This window comes from Bombus flavifrons, chromosome 10 (assembly GCF_040668555.2).
Source record: "Bombus flavifrons isolate JBK064 chromosome 10, iyBomFlav1_principal, whole genome shotgun sequence".
NCBI classification, from domain to species: Eukaryota; Metazoa; Arthropoda; class Insecta; order Hymenoptera; family Apidae; genus Bombus; species Bombus flavifrons.
The window spans coordinates 8,043,374-8,058,757 of record NC_138451.1 but is presented as its reverse complement, the minus strand read 5'-3'; the positions used below and the strand labels follow the sequence as shown (position 1 = coordinate 8,058,757).

At 36.4% G+C, this 15,384-nt stretch overlaps 2 protein-coding genes across 5 annotated transcripts in view; one reads left to right on the top strand and one right to left on the bottom strand.

Annotated features, from left to right (window-relative positions):
• neur (E3 ubiquitin-protein ligase neur) overlaps positions 1-15,384 on the top strand; it is a 122,722-nt gene that overhangs the window by 86,180 nt on the left and 21,158 nt on the right. The window contains exon 1 of one of the 4 annotated variants that reach the window (XM_069122417.1): positions 6,749-7,097. The exons of the other annotated variants lie outside the window; for them this stretch is intronic. Coding sequence (XP_068978518.1) covers positions 7,001-7,097 — 97 coding nt within the window. The 5' untranslated portion in view covers positions 6,749-7,000. Of the gene's footprint in view, positions 1-6,748; positions 7,098-15,384 lie in introns of those variants that run through there. 4 annotated transcript variants of the gene reach the window in all.
• LOC138184457 (uncharacterized) lies at positions 4,668-6,243 on the bottom strand. Its single transcript, XM_081833757.1, is given in 2 exon segments — positions 4,668-5,068; positions 5,939-6,243. Coding segments are annotated over 2 exon segments (459 nt in total). The 3' UTR covers positions 4,668-4,914.

The following is a 15,384-nucleotide window of genomic DNA, read 5'->3' as shown; positions in this document are numbered from 1 at the left end:
CGACCCCTTTTTCTTTGATGGCGGGCGACTTGTTAGCGTCTTGGGATTTCAGAATGGTTTTTGTGATGCAAATGAACCGATAATATTCAAAGATTGATGTTGGTACTTGAAATGAATTGGAGGCAGAAGTAACGGAGGATTGTGAAGTGGAAGGTTTATTTTCGGTTATTTGCTTGTGATCTTTTTGTCTCTAATGGAAGTCTGGTATTTTATTCGTTTGGGCTAATATTATTTCGTTAATATCTGAATTTTTGTAATATTTGAGTTTAAGTACTTTCTATAGTTTATAGTTTATTTAATTTGTTGGTTTTTTTATGTAGTTTATAGATTATATGGTTTGTTAATTTGTTACGTAGCTCATATTTTATGTAGTAGATATCATTTTATATGATTTTTTATATTGTTTATTTCATATTGTTTATTTAATTTATAGTTCAATTTATTATTTCTAAATCTAATCTTTTATACGGTTATTTAATTCTTAAATAGCTTGTAAATTATATGGTTTGTTAATTTATAATATAATTTATTATATTGTTGTTTCATATACTTTTCTTAATTTATATCTATAGTTTGGCTTTCAAAGTATTTGTTTAATTTTCCCATTGCGTTAACTTCAGCAAAATTCAATCTGTAAATTGAATAACACGTACTTCGAGTGCATCCGTTGTGTTCGATGGCCAATATGAGCAGTACTTTTGGAACATTAAACACACGAAATGAATTTACTATTAATCTAATTTCGTTGTTCACTTCGAACCTCTAGACATAGTTTTACGTAATAAACAAGTAAAAGATGGAAATCACTGATTAATATAATAATTTACATGATTAAAATTTCATGTAAAAATCTTTAGAACCCTCCTGAATTCTTCGAAAAAAATTTCTTAATTTAAAAAGTAATCGCAAGAACAAGAAATACCTCACGACACCTGGGAATTTTTCAAAAATTTCTTCTTACCCTCCACGTTAATCATCTTTACACAATATGGTCGGATTATACACGCGGATTCATTAGGATCTTAAGGGGGATAAGCTTCACGGCCCATCTGCCATAATATCCTGAGGGGAAGTTGCTGGTTTCTCGAATGGCTTCCCCTCACACGATCCCTTCCTTTCCTGCTTCCTTCCTTCCTTCCTTCCTTCCTTCCTTTCTACGCCAGAAGCTGAACGAACAAAAAATATCCGTACGTCGTGTTCATGGGAATTCACATGCAAATCCCGATGACAACAAGGTGCCTTTTCCTTTCCCGAAGCACGCGCAAAATCGACCATCTGTTCGCAGGTATGGAAATTGGACGTGTTTCATCATCCTCCATTGGGTTTCCATCAAATTTCAACCGTTTGTAATAAGTGTAGGTATAATCATTTAACATTTTTTTTTTTTGTAACATCTGAATCGTTATTTACAATTTTTAAGAAGGCAGATGGTTAATGGTTTGCTTATTTTATTGAATTATTATTAAAGAATCAATTAACAATTTTTCAATAATTCGTAAAAGGAATTTAATCTCTGGTGGAGGATAAACAAGGAAGCAATTAAAAGAGAATTTTATTTCGGTCGTTCTCTTGTGTGGAGCATTTCATTCCAATCTCTGCCCGATTTTCCGGCCTCTATCGTTCGTCAATCCGCCGACAAACGTTAATGGGAAAGTGCTCGAAATAAATCAACAGAACACTCTAAAAGCTATAAAACCTCCGCTTATCGATCCGCCGACACCAGGAACGCTCTTCCGCGTTTCACATTTTTTCCAAAGTAATATCCTTTTTGGTCGCAGTTCGTTCAAAAACTCAAAGTGACTCGAACATAGAGAAAAAGATTCATTCGTCTTTCGAGAATTCTCGAAGGACGATTGCCCTTCGATCGGAAAAATGATTCCTCCATCGCGTGTGCACGAATTCATCATCGTCGATCACCGATGAAAGATCCAAGGAAACTTATCGCTTCCTCTCGATTTTTATTTTTATCAAACGTTCCCTTCATTCATCTTCTATAAATGGTTTTTACGCTATCTTGCAATCACGAGTTGTCGATTCAGCAAACAGCTTTTCTTGATATTTCGTGATATATCGAAGCATAAAGAAGATATTGATTGTTCATTCTTGCATAATATCAAAACTTTTAACAGGAAACCAATCTACCAGCAAAAATAATACGGTAACAAAATACAATAATCCAGTAACAACTGAATAAAATAATATCTAAGAACTGTAATATATACAAAATTATGGAGCTTTTAACAGATTTGCAAAGCCATCCATTAAAGCAGAAATCCGCTTTTTCGTTCGATAAAAATAATATAATCATAAATACAATTCAGTAACAACTGCATAAGATAATATTTGAAAATGCAAGATTATTGCTACAAGATTATGTACACTGTAGTAGATATGATCCTACTAAAAATTCAATCTCTCGTTCAGGGAAACGATATAATGACACAGCGTAACATTTCGGTAACCAGCGAATAAAATCTACAAAATGTCCAAATATCTGTAATATCTAAGAAACGTATATAGAGTTTATATACCTTCCAAAAAGATATAGAAAACTACGCTACCAAAGATCTATTTCCTCCAGACCAAAACCCAAACGTTTCACTCCCTAAAAGGATAGTCGCGACGATATCTATCTTCAAAAGAATATGAAAACAATCTACTTCTTCGCCTATAACAAAACTAGTTACTTAATAGGAAAAATAGTTAATAATGTGAAGTGTAGGAAACAGGCTACCGAAAACCAACTTCCTTTCCTAGAGCAAAATTCAAACATTTCCTCGATTTCCATTTGCATACTCGAAGATAGAGTTTAAATCCATGCTGAATCGCAGTGAATCGCTTGGCGAAAAATGGCTGAAGCCGCGTGTGCGGAGACTGCCCTCGCGACAGAGGCTGAAAGCTCCGCGGAGCTTTTAGTCGTGCTGTGTCTATAGAGCTTGCATATCGTTATCAACCCCCTGACAACAGCCGGTCTCCTGTCGGCCCGGGATCGATACAGCTTCTATTGCGATATCAACGCGCAAACCCCATGGTCGGATGGGCGGCGGGGGTGGCGTAAGATTGCGCAACACACTGCCCCTCCAACCCCGCCTGCTAGCTCGCCGTTGTGGAAATTCTATAGAAATCGCGCGTCGCCTCGCGACGAAGGCTTAACGCGTTAATTCGCTCGGCTCTTTTCCCTGTTTCTTTCACGGGAATTAAGCCGAACCCACCATAATTCTGGAAAATATAGCTTGCTGAACGAGGGAGAATTTACTATTCTTTGCGTGATCCTTGAAGGGGAGCCAACCAGCAAAGACTCCTATTTTCCTTTAGATAAAAATGAATTTTTATGGGATTTAGGGGATTTATGGTTGACAAGATTGTGGATGTTTATGCATCCATTAAATAATTTATCATGTGCCTTCCGCTCCTTCTTCGTGAAAATATTCAATGTGATAGTGTTTCGAAATTCTCAGACCCTTTTCTTATTTTTTTAATTTCAAATTTGAATTCTTTTGTAATTTTATTATCTTACAATTTCGCTTTACGTTATAGAGAATTATTGTATAAGGAGTTACTATGAAGAATATTACAAGGTATTGTAAAGAATACAATGTACATGAATTTTAAGATCGATTGCGATATTTCCACCTTGAGGATACCATGAGGGTGTCTGACCAGAGTCATGGAAATAACGTTTCTATTAAGCAGTCGTAAGCGTTTGCTGGGGTTCCCGCTACCCTTAATCCGATCAAGACTTATTATGCTTGGGACTATTAATGCGATCAAGTATGGTAATGCCCCGTGAAAGTTATTGGCTCGTAAAGCGGGAAAATTTGTGTGTTGCGTCATTTGTCGTGCATCCAACGTAATGAATCGTAGCCCATCTATCAATAAAGCTTTTCGTTTCCATCGATGCATAAAGAATCAACTTGTAAAGGAAATCGTTCCATACATAATTCACGTAATAACCAAAAATATGTCCAATGATATATTTAATGTAAGTTTACTAGTTTTACTATGTATTTTTTTTTATGAAATTATGTTTCTATGAAATAATAATTATACTCATTAGACTAAAACCACACGCATCTCTAGTAAAAGTTTTGTTTATTGTCTTTTAAATTACACATTTCTCAATATTTGGCTGCTAGATATATAGATTATAATTTATGACTCCTGTACAGCACTGAAATAGATCGACTGGTAATTCCGAGACGCCAGCTTCTACTTGTGACAAATAATGTACAGATGTGATTTTGAACTTAAAACTACAGCCGAAAATATGTTAACTCGAGAAAGAAGATCAAAACCCGTTTCACTAACAAATGTGTCTGTTACAGATTATTTTTATGCATCTTGATATGATATAAAGAACGAGGAACGCCAACAACTTTTAAGTTAATTTTCCATTACAAAATGTCAGTGTATTATAAATAGACCTGCCTGTAGTATTTCAAACTGATCTATTTTTATTCACTATTACTTTTATCTTTAGAAAAGCGAATTCTAAAATTTCATTCACTTATTTTTAAAGAAATTACAAATTAACAGATTTATTCAGTTTAATTAATTTAATACAATTAACATCTTTATGCAAAATGAAATATTGACACCTGAACACTTTCTTCATATCAAATTAATATTTAAATCATAGTCTATAGGAAATTTATATTGCCTACCTTCCAAATTATATAAATATTTTTCTAATTGAATATTATTCCTAACTAACTAATAATCTGTTCTATTAATTTTTATTTAACATTATACAATTATAGATAGCAATAAATTGCATCTCCTAAGCATAAGTATATTTCTAAAAGCCATCGATCGATTTTTGCAAGGTTGTCAGACTATTTAGGAGGGTGCCGGAATTTTGAAAGTCGTTGCTCTATTGTACTCTTCTATTCCCCTTTTTTCCGGTCATTCGTCTCAAGTAGAGTCTACGCCAATGCCGAGGCCCGGTGCTGGCTTCCTAAGGCCAGGTGGTGCACAACCGTTGCCATCCCTAAAGCCCAGTGTTCCGCTCCTGCAGGCAGCTGCAGCTGCGACATACACGCTCCTCCTTGTACGTTTGCACACGACGCTTGTAATATATATACATACGTGTACAACTGCCTGCGATCGAGATCGTTATTGAAAAGTCTAGATCTAGGTCAAGAAAGATTCGAAATTTCGACTTTCTGTTCTTCTCTTAACTACGTCTGAATCTCCCGTCGAGGTTAGGAAAATCATGCCACCACTTTATTCTTCTAAATCAGTGAGCATATCTTATGCAACTCTCTCCTATGCTATTGAGGTTATATTTTCCTACAATGTGAAAAATTATCAAATGAAACATATATTTTCTTATGGAAAAATTTAAAAAATATTCTAAATAAACACAAGAAAAGAATTATATTAAATTTATCAATAATATTCATGCAACTCTACAATTAAAGTTCAGTCCACATATTTGAATCATATTTAACTGTTGACAATTTAACATATTTGACTTTAATTTGTGTTGTATATTTTACGCAAACGTCTTTATCGCGTAAGATACAAAGTACAAATTGAAACAAAATTCTCCACAATTCAATTATTTTATCCTAAATCGTTGTAAAGCACTTCTGACCTGATGATACAAATTCAGTTCATAGGTTCTCATTGTTTTCATAATGTTCTTCTTTATCGATAATTTCTATGCAGCGAAAAACATACATCAATTACCGACCGCGCGAATTTGATCGTTGTCTCACTTGTACTAAAGTTTTCATGGCTATCGTTGTATAGCGGTTCTTCGAACTTCGGTTGAGCAATGGTAGATAAGGTAACTACTTATCAACGAGATATCCGCAAGGTGAGATCCTGCAGATATATAGCGTCTCATTTCACCGCAACCTTTCCGCTTCGAGAGGTTAGAACGTCCGCCTGCCGCCACGCACGAATTGCCAAGGTGTATTGGTAACCGCACATATTCACACGAACAAGGGCGTGCTCGCACACACACAACCATGTAATGACAGCACGGAGTTGGGGCAGCAACGAACAGAGCAGATGGGGAGTTTGCTTCTGCAACGAAAGCCAGTCGTTGTAGTGGCTTGGTTCAAGCTGTCCGCCTTTTCCTGGCTTCTCTGCGTGAATTCGCGCTCCTTTCCTCCGGCCTCCCCCATCTTTTGCCGTTTCTCCTTACTCAACCGCGAGAAAACTCAGGTGACAAACATGGGTTGTTCGCGTGGTACTCTTCCTTCCTTCCTTCTGTTTTTCTCACAGCGCCATCTCCTACTTTAGAGTTCCTTTTCGAGATCTCGAGCTGTGGCGCGATATTGAAAACCTCGCTATCGAACAATCGTCGATCGATATTTTGCATATAGTGTTGCGTGCAAGCGGGTCAAATTTATTTTGTGGAACAATTACCAATTAGTGTGAATATTTGGACAATATTTCGCAGAATTTTACTTTCTTATTATTCGAGAAACTATGTTGACAGATCATCGTGTACGAATAGATGGTAAATATTCAAATGCTTTGGTATTTCGAAATTGTAACGCGATATTGAGAAAGCTTAATATCGAAGAATCGTTGATCGATATTTTGCTTAGAGTATCGGGTGCAAACGAACCAAATTCATGTTTCGAAATAATTACTACGAGTACTTGATAACATTTCGCGAGGTTTTCTTCTTATTAATCGAAAAAGTATGTTATCGGATCATCGTTTACAAATAGTAGAAAGTTATATGAATATTCAAACGCTCTAGTGTTTCAAAATTATACTTTACCAGGTTAAGCGTGTCGTAAACTGTTTCATTATCGCACCTAGCGTTTGATTATCGAATTCATATTATAGAAAATACCAAATTAACAAATGCTACAGCTCGGGGCACTTAGAGAGGCACTTTCCCATTTCCCAAGTTCGATCCAAGGAGGCAATCGAGGAAATTCTAAAAGGAGCATATTTTGGTTGTGGACTTGTTCTTCAAAATACGTGGGTTTCTCTTGAATTTCAATAAACGCGTACTTGGTAACCATTCTCAATGGCTCTGGCATTATCTTGTCAACGACCACGGAGACCATTAACCGTCAATACAGCCACTAGGGTGGCGCGGCTCAGACTCTTAGGAAATGTCTTCGGTGAGTATAGAATATATCTATACGTCTTCTTTTTCTCATCCCCCTTGTCCTCGTTATAAACGATCTCTCCTGCTAAGATTTCGAGTATTTTTACGGTGTCCCACATGTGTGTTGCCACGCGCGTTACGCGTTTATAAATACATTAACGGTTATATACCATGTCACAGATGTAGAGTTGTTACAGATGTCGCCTATATGCTTTATTTAATATAAATTATATAATTATGTAATAACATTCAACTTAATTTTTTTATCATTCTTTCTTCGTTATTTTGTAACATTTGTTAATAAATACAAATTTAATCGATATAGTTTATATATATTTTTTTAAACTGTATGTAACAGCAATAAGTAATGAATAAATTAGTAAATGATTTAGTAGCAGTAAATTATAATGGCAAATCGAATTATGAATAATAATTGTACAGCCCTCTTTATTACATCAATTAAATTGATAATTACTCATTATATTTTAATTATAAATGGAAAATTTTATACGAATATTTAATAACTTATATAATTTATTTGTCGCACTTGATGAAATATGATTACAGGTTCGTATCGGTTATATCTTATCGCATATACTTAATTTCAGCTATTAATAGCAGCTTCACAAAATGGCTAACTATTAATCTTCTAATACATATTTCAGTACTAATAAAATCTTACATCCAATTTTCATAACACAGAGTTCTTACTACAATTTCTAATAGACTATTTAGCTATGTTACACATGTACAATAATAATCAAATCAATAATGAACAAATCAAGCCAATTTGTATTATAAATTCGTCAAACCACTCTACATATCAAGCTTTATAATATCCAGCCTTCGTTTTTAATTCACAGTTGCTTCTAAAGCTTCGACCTAACGTCCATATTCAATTCAATCTAACATTCTTTCATTAGGAAGAATAGAAGACCGAGTTACTCTCTTCTCAGCCGGTTCGTAAAACACATTGTAGTACGTGAATCGTGATTTTCCTGCTTCTTTATTCCCTCATGTGAATTTTTCATGTGACTATAATGAACGATAGTCAGTATCTTTTTTTATGTTTTCGTAAGATGAGTAAGAATATTGTTTGTTAAGCGTTTCTCGACCTGAAGGATCCGCTGGTTGACCGGATAGTTGATAGAATTAGCGCACAAGGCACGACTCGACGCAACAACAAGCGAGACATGCGTTTTCTTTGTCGCGCGAGGAAGTGGAATTTCATTAGCTATCGCGCGCGCGCATGTGAGTCATCGTTCGCAACGCGTTATGAATTGTTTGACCCTGGTGAAGTCTACTTAACGATTGCGTTTTTAATAGAAAAGGCTTTCTTTCTTTTCTGTACTTGAAAATTTGAAGATTTATTTTACTAAAACCAAATTTACTGAAATTTAATTGGTTTACTAAATTTTATTAAAGCGTCGCATTTTCTGAAATTTATTGCTATTATTAATATTTTCTCTGTGACTTTATTAATCTCTTTCGCCATAAACAATAGAAACTACATAATGAATTCTACGTTACGAGTTACAAATTATGCAAACAGTCGTATTATAATTTTCCATGAGCTTTTCTTTCCTGCAAGTTTTTAACTTATTAAGAGGAGCAAAAACGAACTAACTGCTTTTATATCTCGAAGCTTCAAAATTAATAATTAATTACCCTAATCAGAATGATATACTAGGAAAGTATAGTCCAAATTGGGGTTTCTTGAATGGATAATTAGCTAATCTCGAATAGTTCTGAAAGTTTTAGGTTCGCGGTTTGATAATTATTAATTAATGCCAGAAATTACGTTAGAGAGTACCAGACTCCCGCGAGACTATTGGAAAACGCGGTACGCGTCTATGTTAGAATTAATCAGAGGTGAACGGATGGTAATTAGCTTGTTCGCAACTTAATTAGTTCGTTGAACGCGCACACAAATGAAATATTCATTTTCTCTGATGCTGCTGCATAAAAAATACATTTTACACGATATGTTAGTGCAGTGTAGTAAGAGAACTAGTTAGAAAAAAGAAAGATATTAGGTATCCGAGATATCGTACAATTCTTCGAAAATTAAAGAATTAAGCACTATAAGATTATATGTATTTGGTTAATGACGCGATGATGTGATTCACCGACATTATGACGTTTAGCAATATTGTTATCTCTAGAAAGTAAGATCATCGTTTTGTTGATTTTTCAAGTTAGATTAAAGATCTCGCGTAAAAATCTCGTCCTTTACATTCTGAGCTGATAAATTGTTCGCGCAATATAATGTTATCAAAATTGAAATCCATGTCAACAATAATATCAATACGTCACTATTTCTAGCATAGATAATATTCCAATATCAAGATCAGTCCACACATCGACAAGCAATTTTACACTAAACTCCCACTATCTGTCATCTAGAACTACCCTTCAAATCCTCTAAAAATCTTTCAATTTCAATGTATAATACATTCGAACTCAAACCTTCCAAACCAACATCACCGTTTGATCCTCTAATAAGCCACAGAACGATGCTTGATCCGATATTTCGAAAGAAAACCACATCACCGTTCGTCGATCATTAACCACCCCTGAAAACTATCTACGACCCCTTTGAAGTTCATTTCTACACCGTCTGCGATAGTTAATCTGCTGTCAGGGTGAAAAACCGGCTGTTATTTTCCTATCGACGAAGCTACACCCCCGCAACGTCTCCGCGAGCCTCTACGTGCGAAACGCGACAGATGCAAAGCGGAGGGGGTGGCCACCCCATCGTTTAACTTCGTTAATCCGATTGTTCCTTGGTCAACGATGGTGGCCGTGTTAAAAGCGCCGCGATGGGAATATGCACTTGTCGTCCTGGGGCATTTCTCGCGCGAATTCCTAGGGGTAGGTTCGCGTCCCTAGGGTGAAACTCCCTGAACACCTTTGTGCTGCAACATTTGGCAGTGATTAGGGGGCGAACACTGGAAAGAGGGGAAAAAATGGTGCAAAAATAGTTCATGGTGGAAGTTTTGGAATTTAGGAATTGTTTTTCTTCAGCGACAAGTGCGAAATGTGATGGTTCTATTGATGACGAAGAGTAGGAACTATTTTTAATAAATACGAACGTGAAATGTTAATCGTGGAATGTTTCTTTTGCTTTGGTGAAAAGTGGGTATGGAATTTTAATTAATTGAAATTAACTATGTGGGAATTAACTCGCGGAATTAATTGTACATGCTAAAAGGAAAGTTTTTATTAGGTAATAAGACTTCGAATTTTTCTGTAAGAAATAATGTTTTACAACATCTTAATTATTAATTGCGAAGTTCTGTAGACTGACTATTTATACTTTATTTCTCGTACCTCCAAAAAATTCCTGCTACATAATTATCATTTTAATTTAGCCTCTTCTAAATTAGCTAGTGCTAGTTTGCTACACACAAATAAGAACATTAATTTCGTAGTTTCATCGTTGGTAATTTTCAAGACATACCAGGTAACATTCCTTGTACAGACAGCTACACGGAATTCAGATAACAGTACTAATATCATTCTTCTTCAAATTTCTCCGGTTTCCTTATTTAAAACTCATATCTCTGATCTCAAACTATTCTCGTTTCTTTCTATACGCAATTAACAAAAGTAAACTTTTAATTAATTATCTTCGAAAAAAGTGGAAAAAATTGAGAAATTTAAATTGTAGATAGAAGTTGCATGTATTCTCGATACCAAAATATGTGTATTATCTTCATGAAATTATAGCTGTTGTTTGGATTCGATCGATAAGTTCTCTCTGAAGCGTGCAAGCCAGTCGATGATCGAGAAGACGGTTTATCCTTCGTGATTCGAGATTACATTGATCGAAGGTGTACACCGATTTTCTTGGCATTCCGACGATTCTGCCGAGTTCGAAGACCCTGCACGCTTCTAATCATTTCGACATATTTACATTCGCGTGTAGATGTTAGCTTAATATGCCGATTGTTTATGATCACGTGCATCACGTGCACGCGATGCAGCTTCTCCCTTCTTTCTCTGATTACTTTAATCATAGATATCATATGGACATAGGCTGTGGCTTCTCTTTCTCTCTTATAAGCTTCTGTTTTTCTCAGCATGGTTACGATGCAACATCGTCTCTTACCCATGCGTACAAGTCTCCACCTCTTGCAACTGCTTCCTTGTCATATAGTAGCACAAAATTGCATTTTGATGGCCAGTATTTTGAAAATATATTTGGAGAATTACCTATTAATTTTACTACTCTAATCTCTCATTTAACCGAAGTTTCTTGATAGGCAGAGAGACTCTTATTGTTTTAAGAAAAGTTGCAACAGAAAGTCGCTTTTCTTTACCTCAAAGAATTTTGAACTAACATAAAATTGAAGAAAAAATTCATGTCTATCGACGACAATCCTTCCCTACTTTTCTTTATCTCAAAAATTTTTGAACAATTTAAAAGCACGATATAGAATATGTAACTTAATAGTACTTAGTTTAGTAGTAAAAAGATTTGCACATATCATTATTTCCCACTGAAGCGTTTGTTCACCAACTTGTTCATTTCCTTTCTTAATACCCAATTTTTGTAGTCATATGCGAGCAGCATTAAAATTTAATTTCCATAGTATGTATGATGATATAACCATATACTTGACCCAATTTATTAATAATAATAATAATTTATTTTTATTTCGACCTCTTTATCATAGAAATGGGTTTGGCTTATCATTCTTTACACTCATCCCTTAATACCTTTTATGCTCAAAACAGTTACACACTAACCTAGTCGTAAATTTTCTTAACCTATGTTTTACTTAAATCTGCTCCATCTATTCTCCCAACACTTTAACCCAAACTTGTCCAATTCATTAGTAAGTAAATATTGTAATAAATACGATGGAGTGCCACTGTATTTGTACAGGATCAGCAAAACTTCGTCGAACGTCAACATAGTCCCCAAATAACTCTCTCAACGCCTCTCTGCAAAACACCCCAGTCTCCTCATCCTATCCCGAACCAGAAACATCCTTGAGAGTCTGAGACGCGACTTCCTGTTCGTTAAACATCCCTCCATCTCCACCACTGCTCCCGTTCCCGTTCACCGATTCAGGTACGCGTTATTATTACACGAACGTGCCGCAAGGCTCGCGCGTTACCACCTTATGTAACCCACATAGTCATTGCGGGGCAAGAAAAGAAGGAGGTGTATATCCTCTGGTCTTAGGATAGCGGGCAAGAGCAGAGAGCGAGAGAGTTCTCTGTCGCAAGGAGAACAGAGAGCAACGCTCACCTTTCGGTGAGTCAGGCAGCGGAACGGCCATAGATCTCGAGAGAGGACGAGAGAAAAGAAACGACGGAGGGAAAAGGGAAGGGGAGGCTCGTTCTAGCGGAGGACTAAGTAGCTCGGCAAAGATCACGGCGTCGGGCGTGGGAACAAGGCCCCTCCTGGCTCTGTATACGCTGCTCTCGACACACGGAGAACATTACTGGAACTTCCTCGGTGTGGCACTTGTGCCACGGATGCTTAACAGTACTTGGAGTGGCTGATTCCACCGGGTTAGACCGCGACGGTCGCCACGAAAAGCGAAGCGTAATCGCTGAATACGCGCTGCGTTAGGTCGTAGTGTTGAAGATGCGTGTTCTCTGACGAATCGTTCTGACCAATGGAACACCTAAAGTTTGATTGCTTTCATTGCTATCGAGGTAGCTCTAGACTAGGGTTACAGTGGATTTCTGATAATAAGAATAAATGTAGAAACGTTTATGGGGAATTTTAAGATATTAAATTTATAGAATGCACGGAATATACGAAAATATATGAAATATCTGACGTAAAGAATTTGTTATCATATTTAGAAGATGAAATATATCTTCGGGTAGTTCTTACTCTTTCAGTCGCATGCATAAAAATATGTATTCGCAACCTATAAATATTCGCAATCTACTTGTGAGTATATGTATTTCGATTTTCAGACGATTTCTTCGTTAAAACAGACAGCTCGTCAGAATATATTCACCGTAATAGCCATGAGATTATCCTTTCCAGATTTTCGTTGCTTCAATCGAGATCAAAGTTTATTGGCCGACGAGCTGCTGGCAGTGGTTTGGCGATCTTCTGTGGCTTGTGAAACTAGGTTCAGTCAATTCATGTATACAGATTGGTTTATGGACGATGATCGATTCAGTGAAGTAGTAGCTTCCTATAAATATCCATTACTTCATTTCCATTCTATCCTTATATACCTAACAGCCTTCTGTAAACTACCTATCATTTAAATTTGGACAAATCAATATATTTATGTCTTCATATATTATTCTTCGTATATTATTTTGATGGTTTTAAAGGGGTAATAAATTCTTGACAAGCTACTGATAGGTCTAAGTGTCACTAACGGACCACTCTTCTTATCACGACAATTTTCTTTGACGATAAAGAGGGTTCGTCGAACGAACGGAGCAGCAGGAAGCGTCAGTTGAGCGCAATTTTCTACTAGAGATTTTTCGCGCGCCCCAGAAATAGAAACTTATTACTGTCAATGGAGGCGGAGGGTGGCTGGCTCGGTCAAGGCTCCGTTTATTTACATCGTGCAAAGGACATCGCGTTCACATCGCGGAGGCGGTCGGGCATTGTTACATCGGCGCTCCAACTCCCTATGTAACAAATTACTTTCACTTTGGCACCGGTGATAATGGTAGGTGTAGTGGCGTGTAACGTGGTATTCTAGCTTGGCATTGCTGTTAGAACGTCTGTGTATTAGAAACGAAACGTTTTCGATCGATCGTCGCTCGGCTGGAAGCTTGAGTTGTTGTTTGAAGCCACAAATTAGAACATTCGGAGCTTCGGCGGATTCTATCATAATACTTGCTATGTATTTTAACGCGATTAAATATAACGATAAACTGCAATTTTTTTTAAATAAAACGAAATTTATTTTTTATTAAACCGTGAATGTGCGTTATAATATTTTTGCGAGCACAACTAAAAAAATGAAATTCCTGCAGAAATTTCATTATACACTGCTCTAAGATACTTTTCTACGTGATCGTTTTCTACGTGATTTTTATATTCATTCCTTGTGTATATCCAATTCTTCTTTATGTGGTATCACACAGGTGTTACAAACTTCTTCGCTTCTGTCCGTTTAATTTGAACAGAGCTGTTCATAGTGACCCTCTTAATCATCTTGAAAAATACACCCTTAATGTGCAAACATCTTACAAACTCTTTAAATGTATGAGCATCTGCAATTTATTACTCATTATAGTAATAATTTACAATGATTTATTCGCAATTTATATAATGATTTATTCACTATAGTATCTTCTTACGTGTCACAATCACAAATACATAGTCATCAGATAACGCTTGAAATAATCACTACAGGCAACATTCCAAATAATCAATAAGGCTGGTACTTGAAATGCTCACACAAAAAGAAAGAAAGGAAAATAGTAGTCAAACTTGAAATAGTGAAGAGGCGTAGTCGTTCGGTAGCATCGAGTTTTCTCGATCGAAGATCGCAGGATCTTTGAATGCGCGCGAGGAGTACGCGTCAGATGCAAGGATCCACAAGAGGTACACTTCCGTGCAAATGTGTGTCACGAGTTTCCCACGAGATGAACCGGCGAATGGCAACATAGGCGCGGGCATAGACCAATTACTAGCGTAGACTCTCATTGACTCGCGATTTACGCGAGCTATCGGTCGATACTGGCGAAACGCGCTCGCGATTAAATCCGCTGAACGCGTTGTTGCACGCAAACGATGGTCCAGCGACTTGTAAACGCGTTCTAAAGGACGATTATTAAATGTAAATGTGTACTCGACCAGTCTGGTTTCGTGGAAAGTTGTTTGATCATGTTCGTTAATATTTGGAATGAATTTGGTACAGGAGTTTTAATTCGTGTAAGAATTTATAAGTTACAATCTGTTAAATATCCTTTTCAATGTTACAGTTTTTGTAACAAGTAGGGTAATCGAATGACTTGATATACTTCTATTTTAAATTCAAATGTGGATCAATTATTTCATGAGAAACATCGGCAATCGATATCATGATTTTATGCTAATAGTTCGTGGAATGGTGGTAGATCACTGGAACATTCTCGTAACGAGAATAGGATCAAAGTAAAGTATATTTTTCGTTCGTTTTATCGTCGGGCATTAATTATAGTCCACTAAATCAACAGACGGCTAAGCGTGTCTTTGTTATGCTTTCTTGCTCACTTTCACCTGCCAAACGCTTTCTTTCCCGGCTGTACCGTTAATTCAACGACAGGTGATCTTGTGGGCATCGCTTTTCGTATCATTATTTTTATTCTGAAAG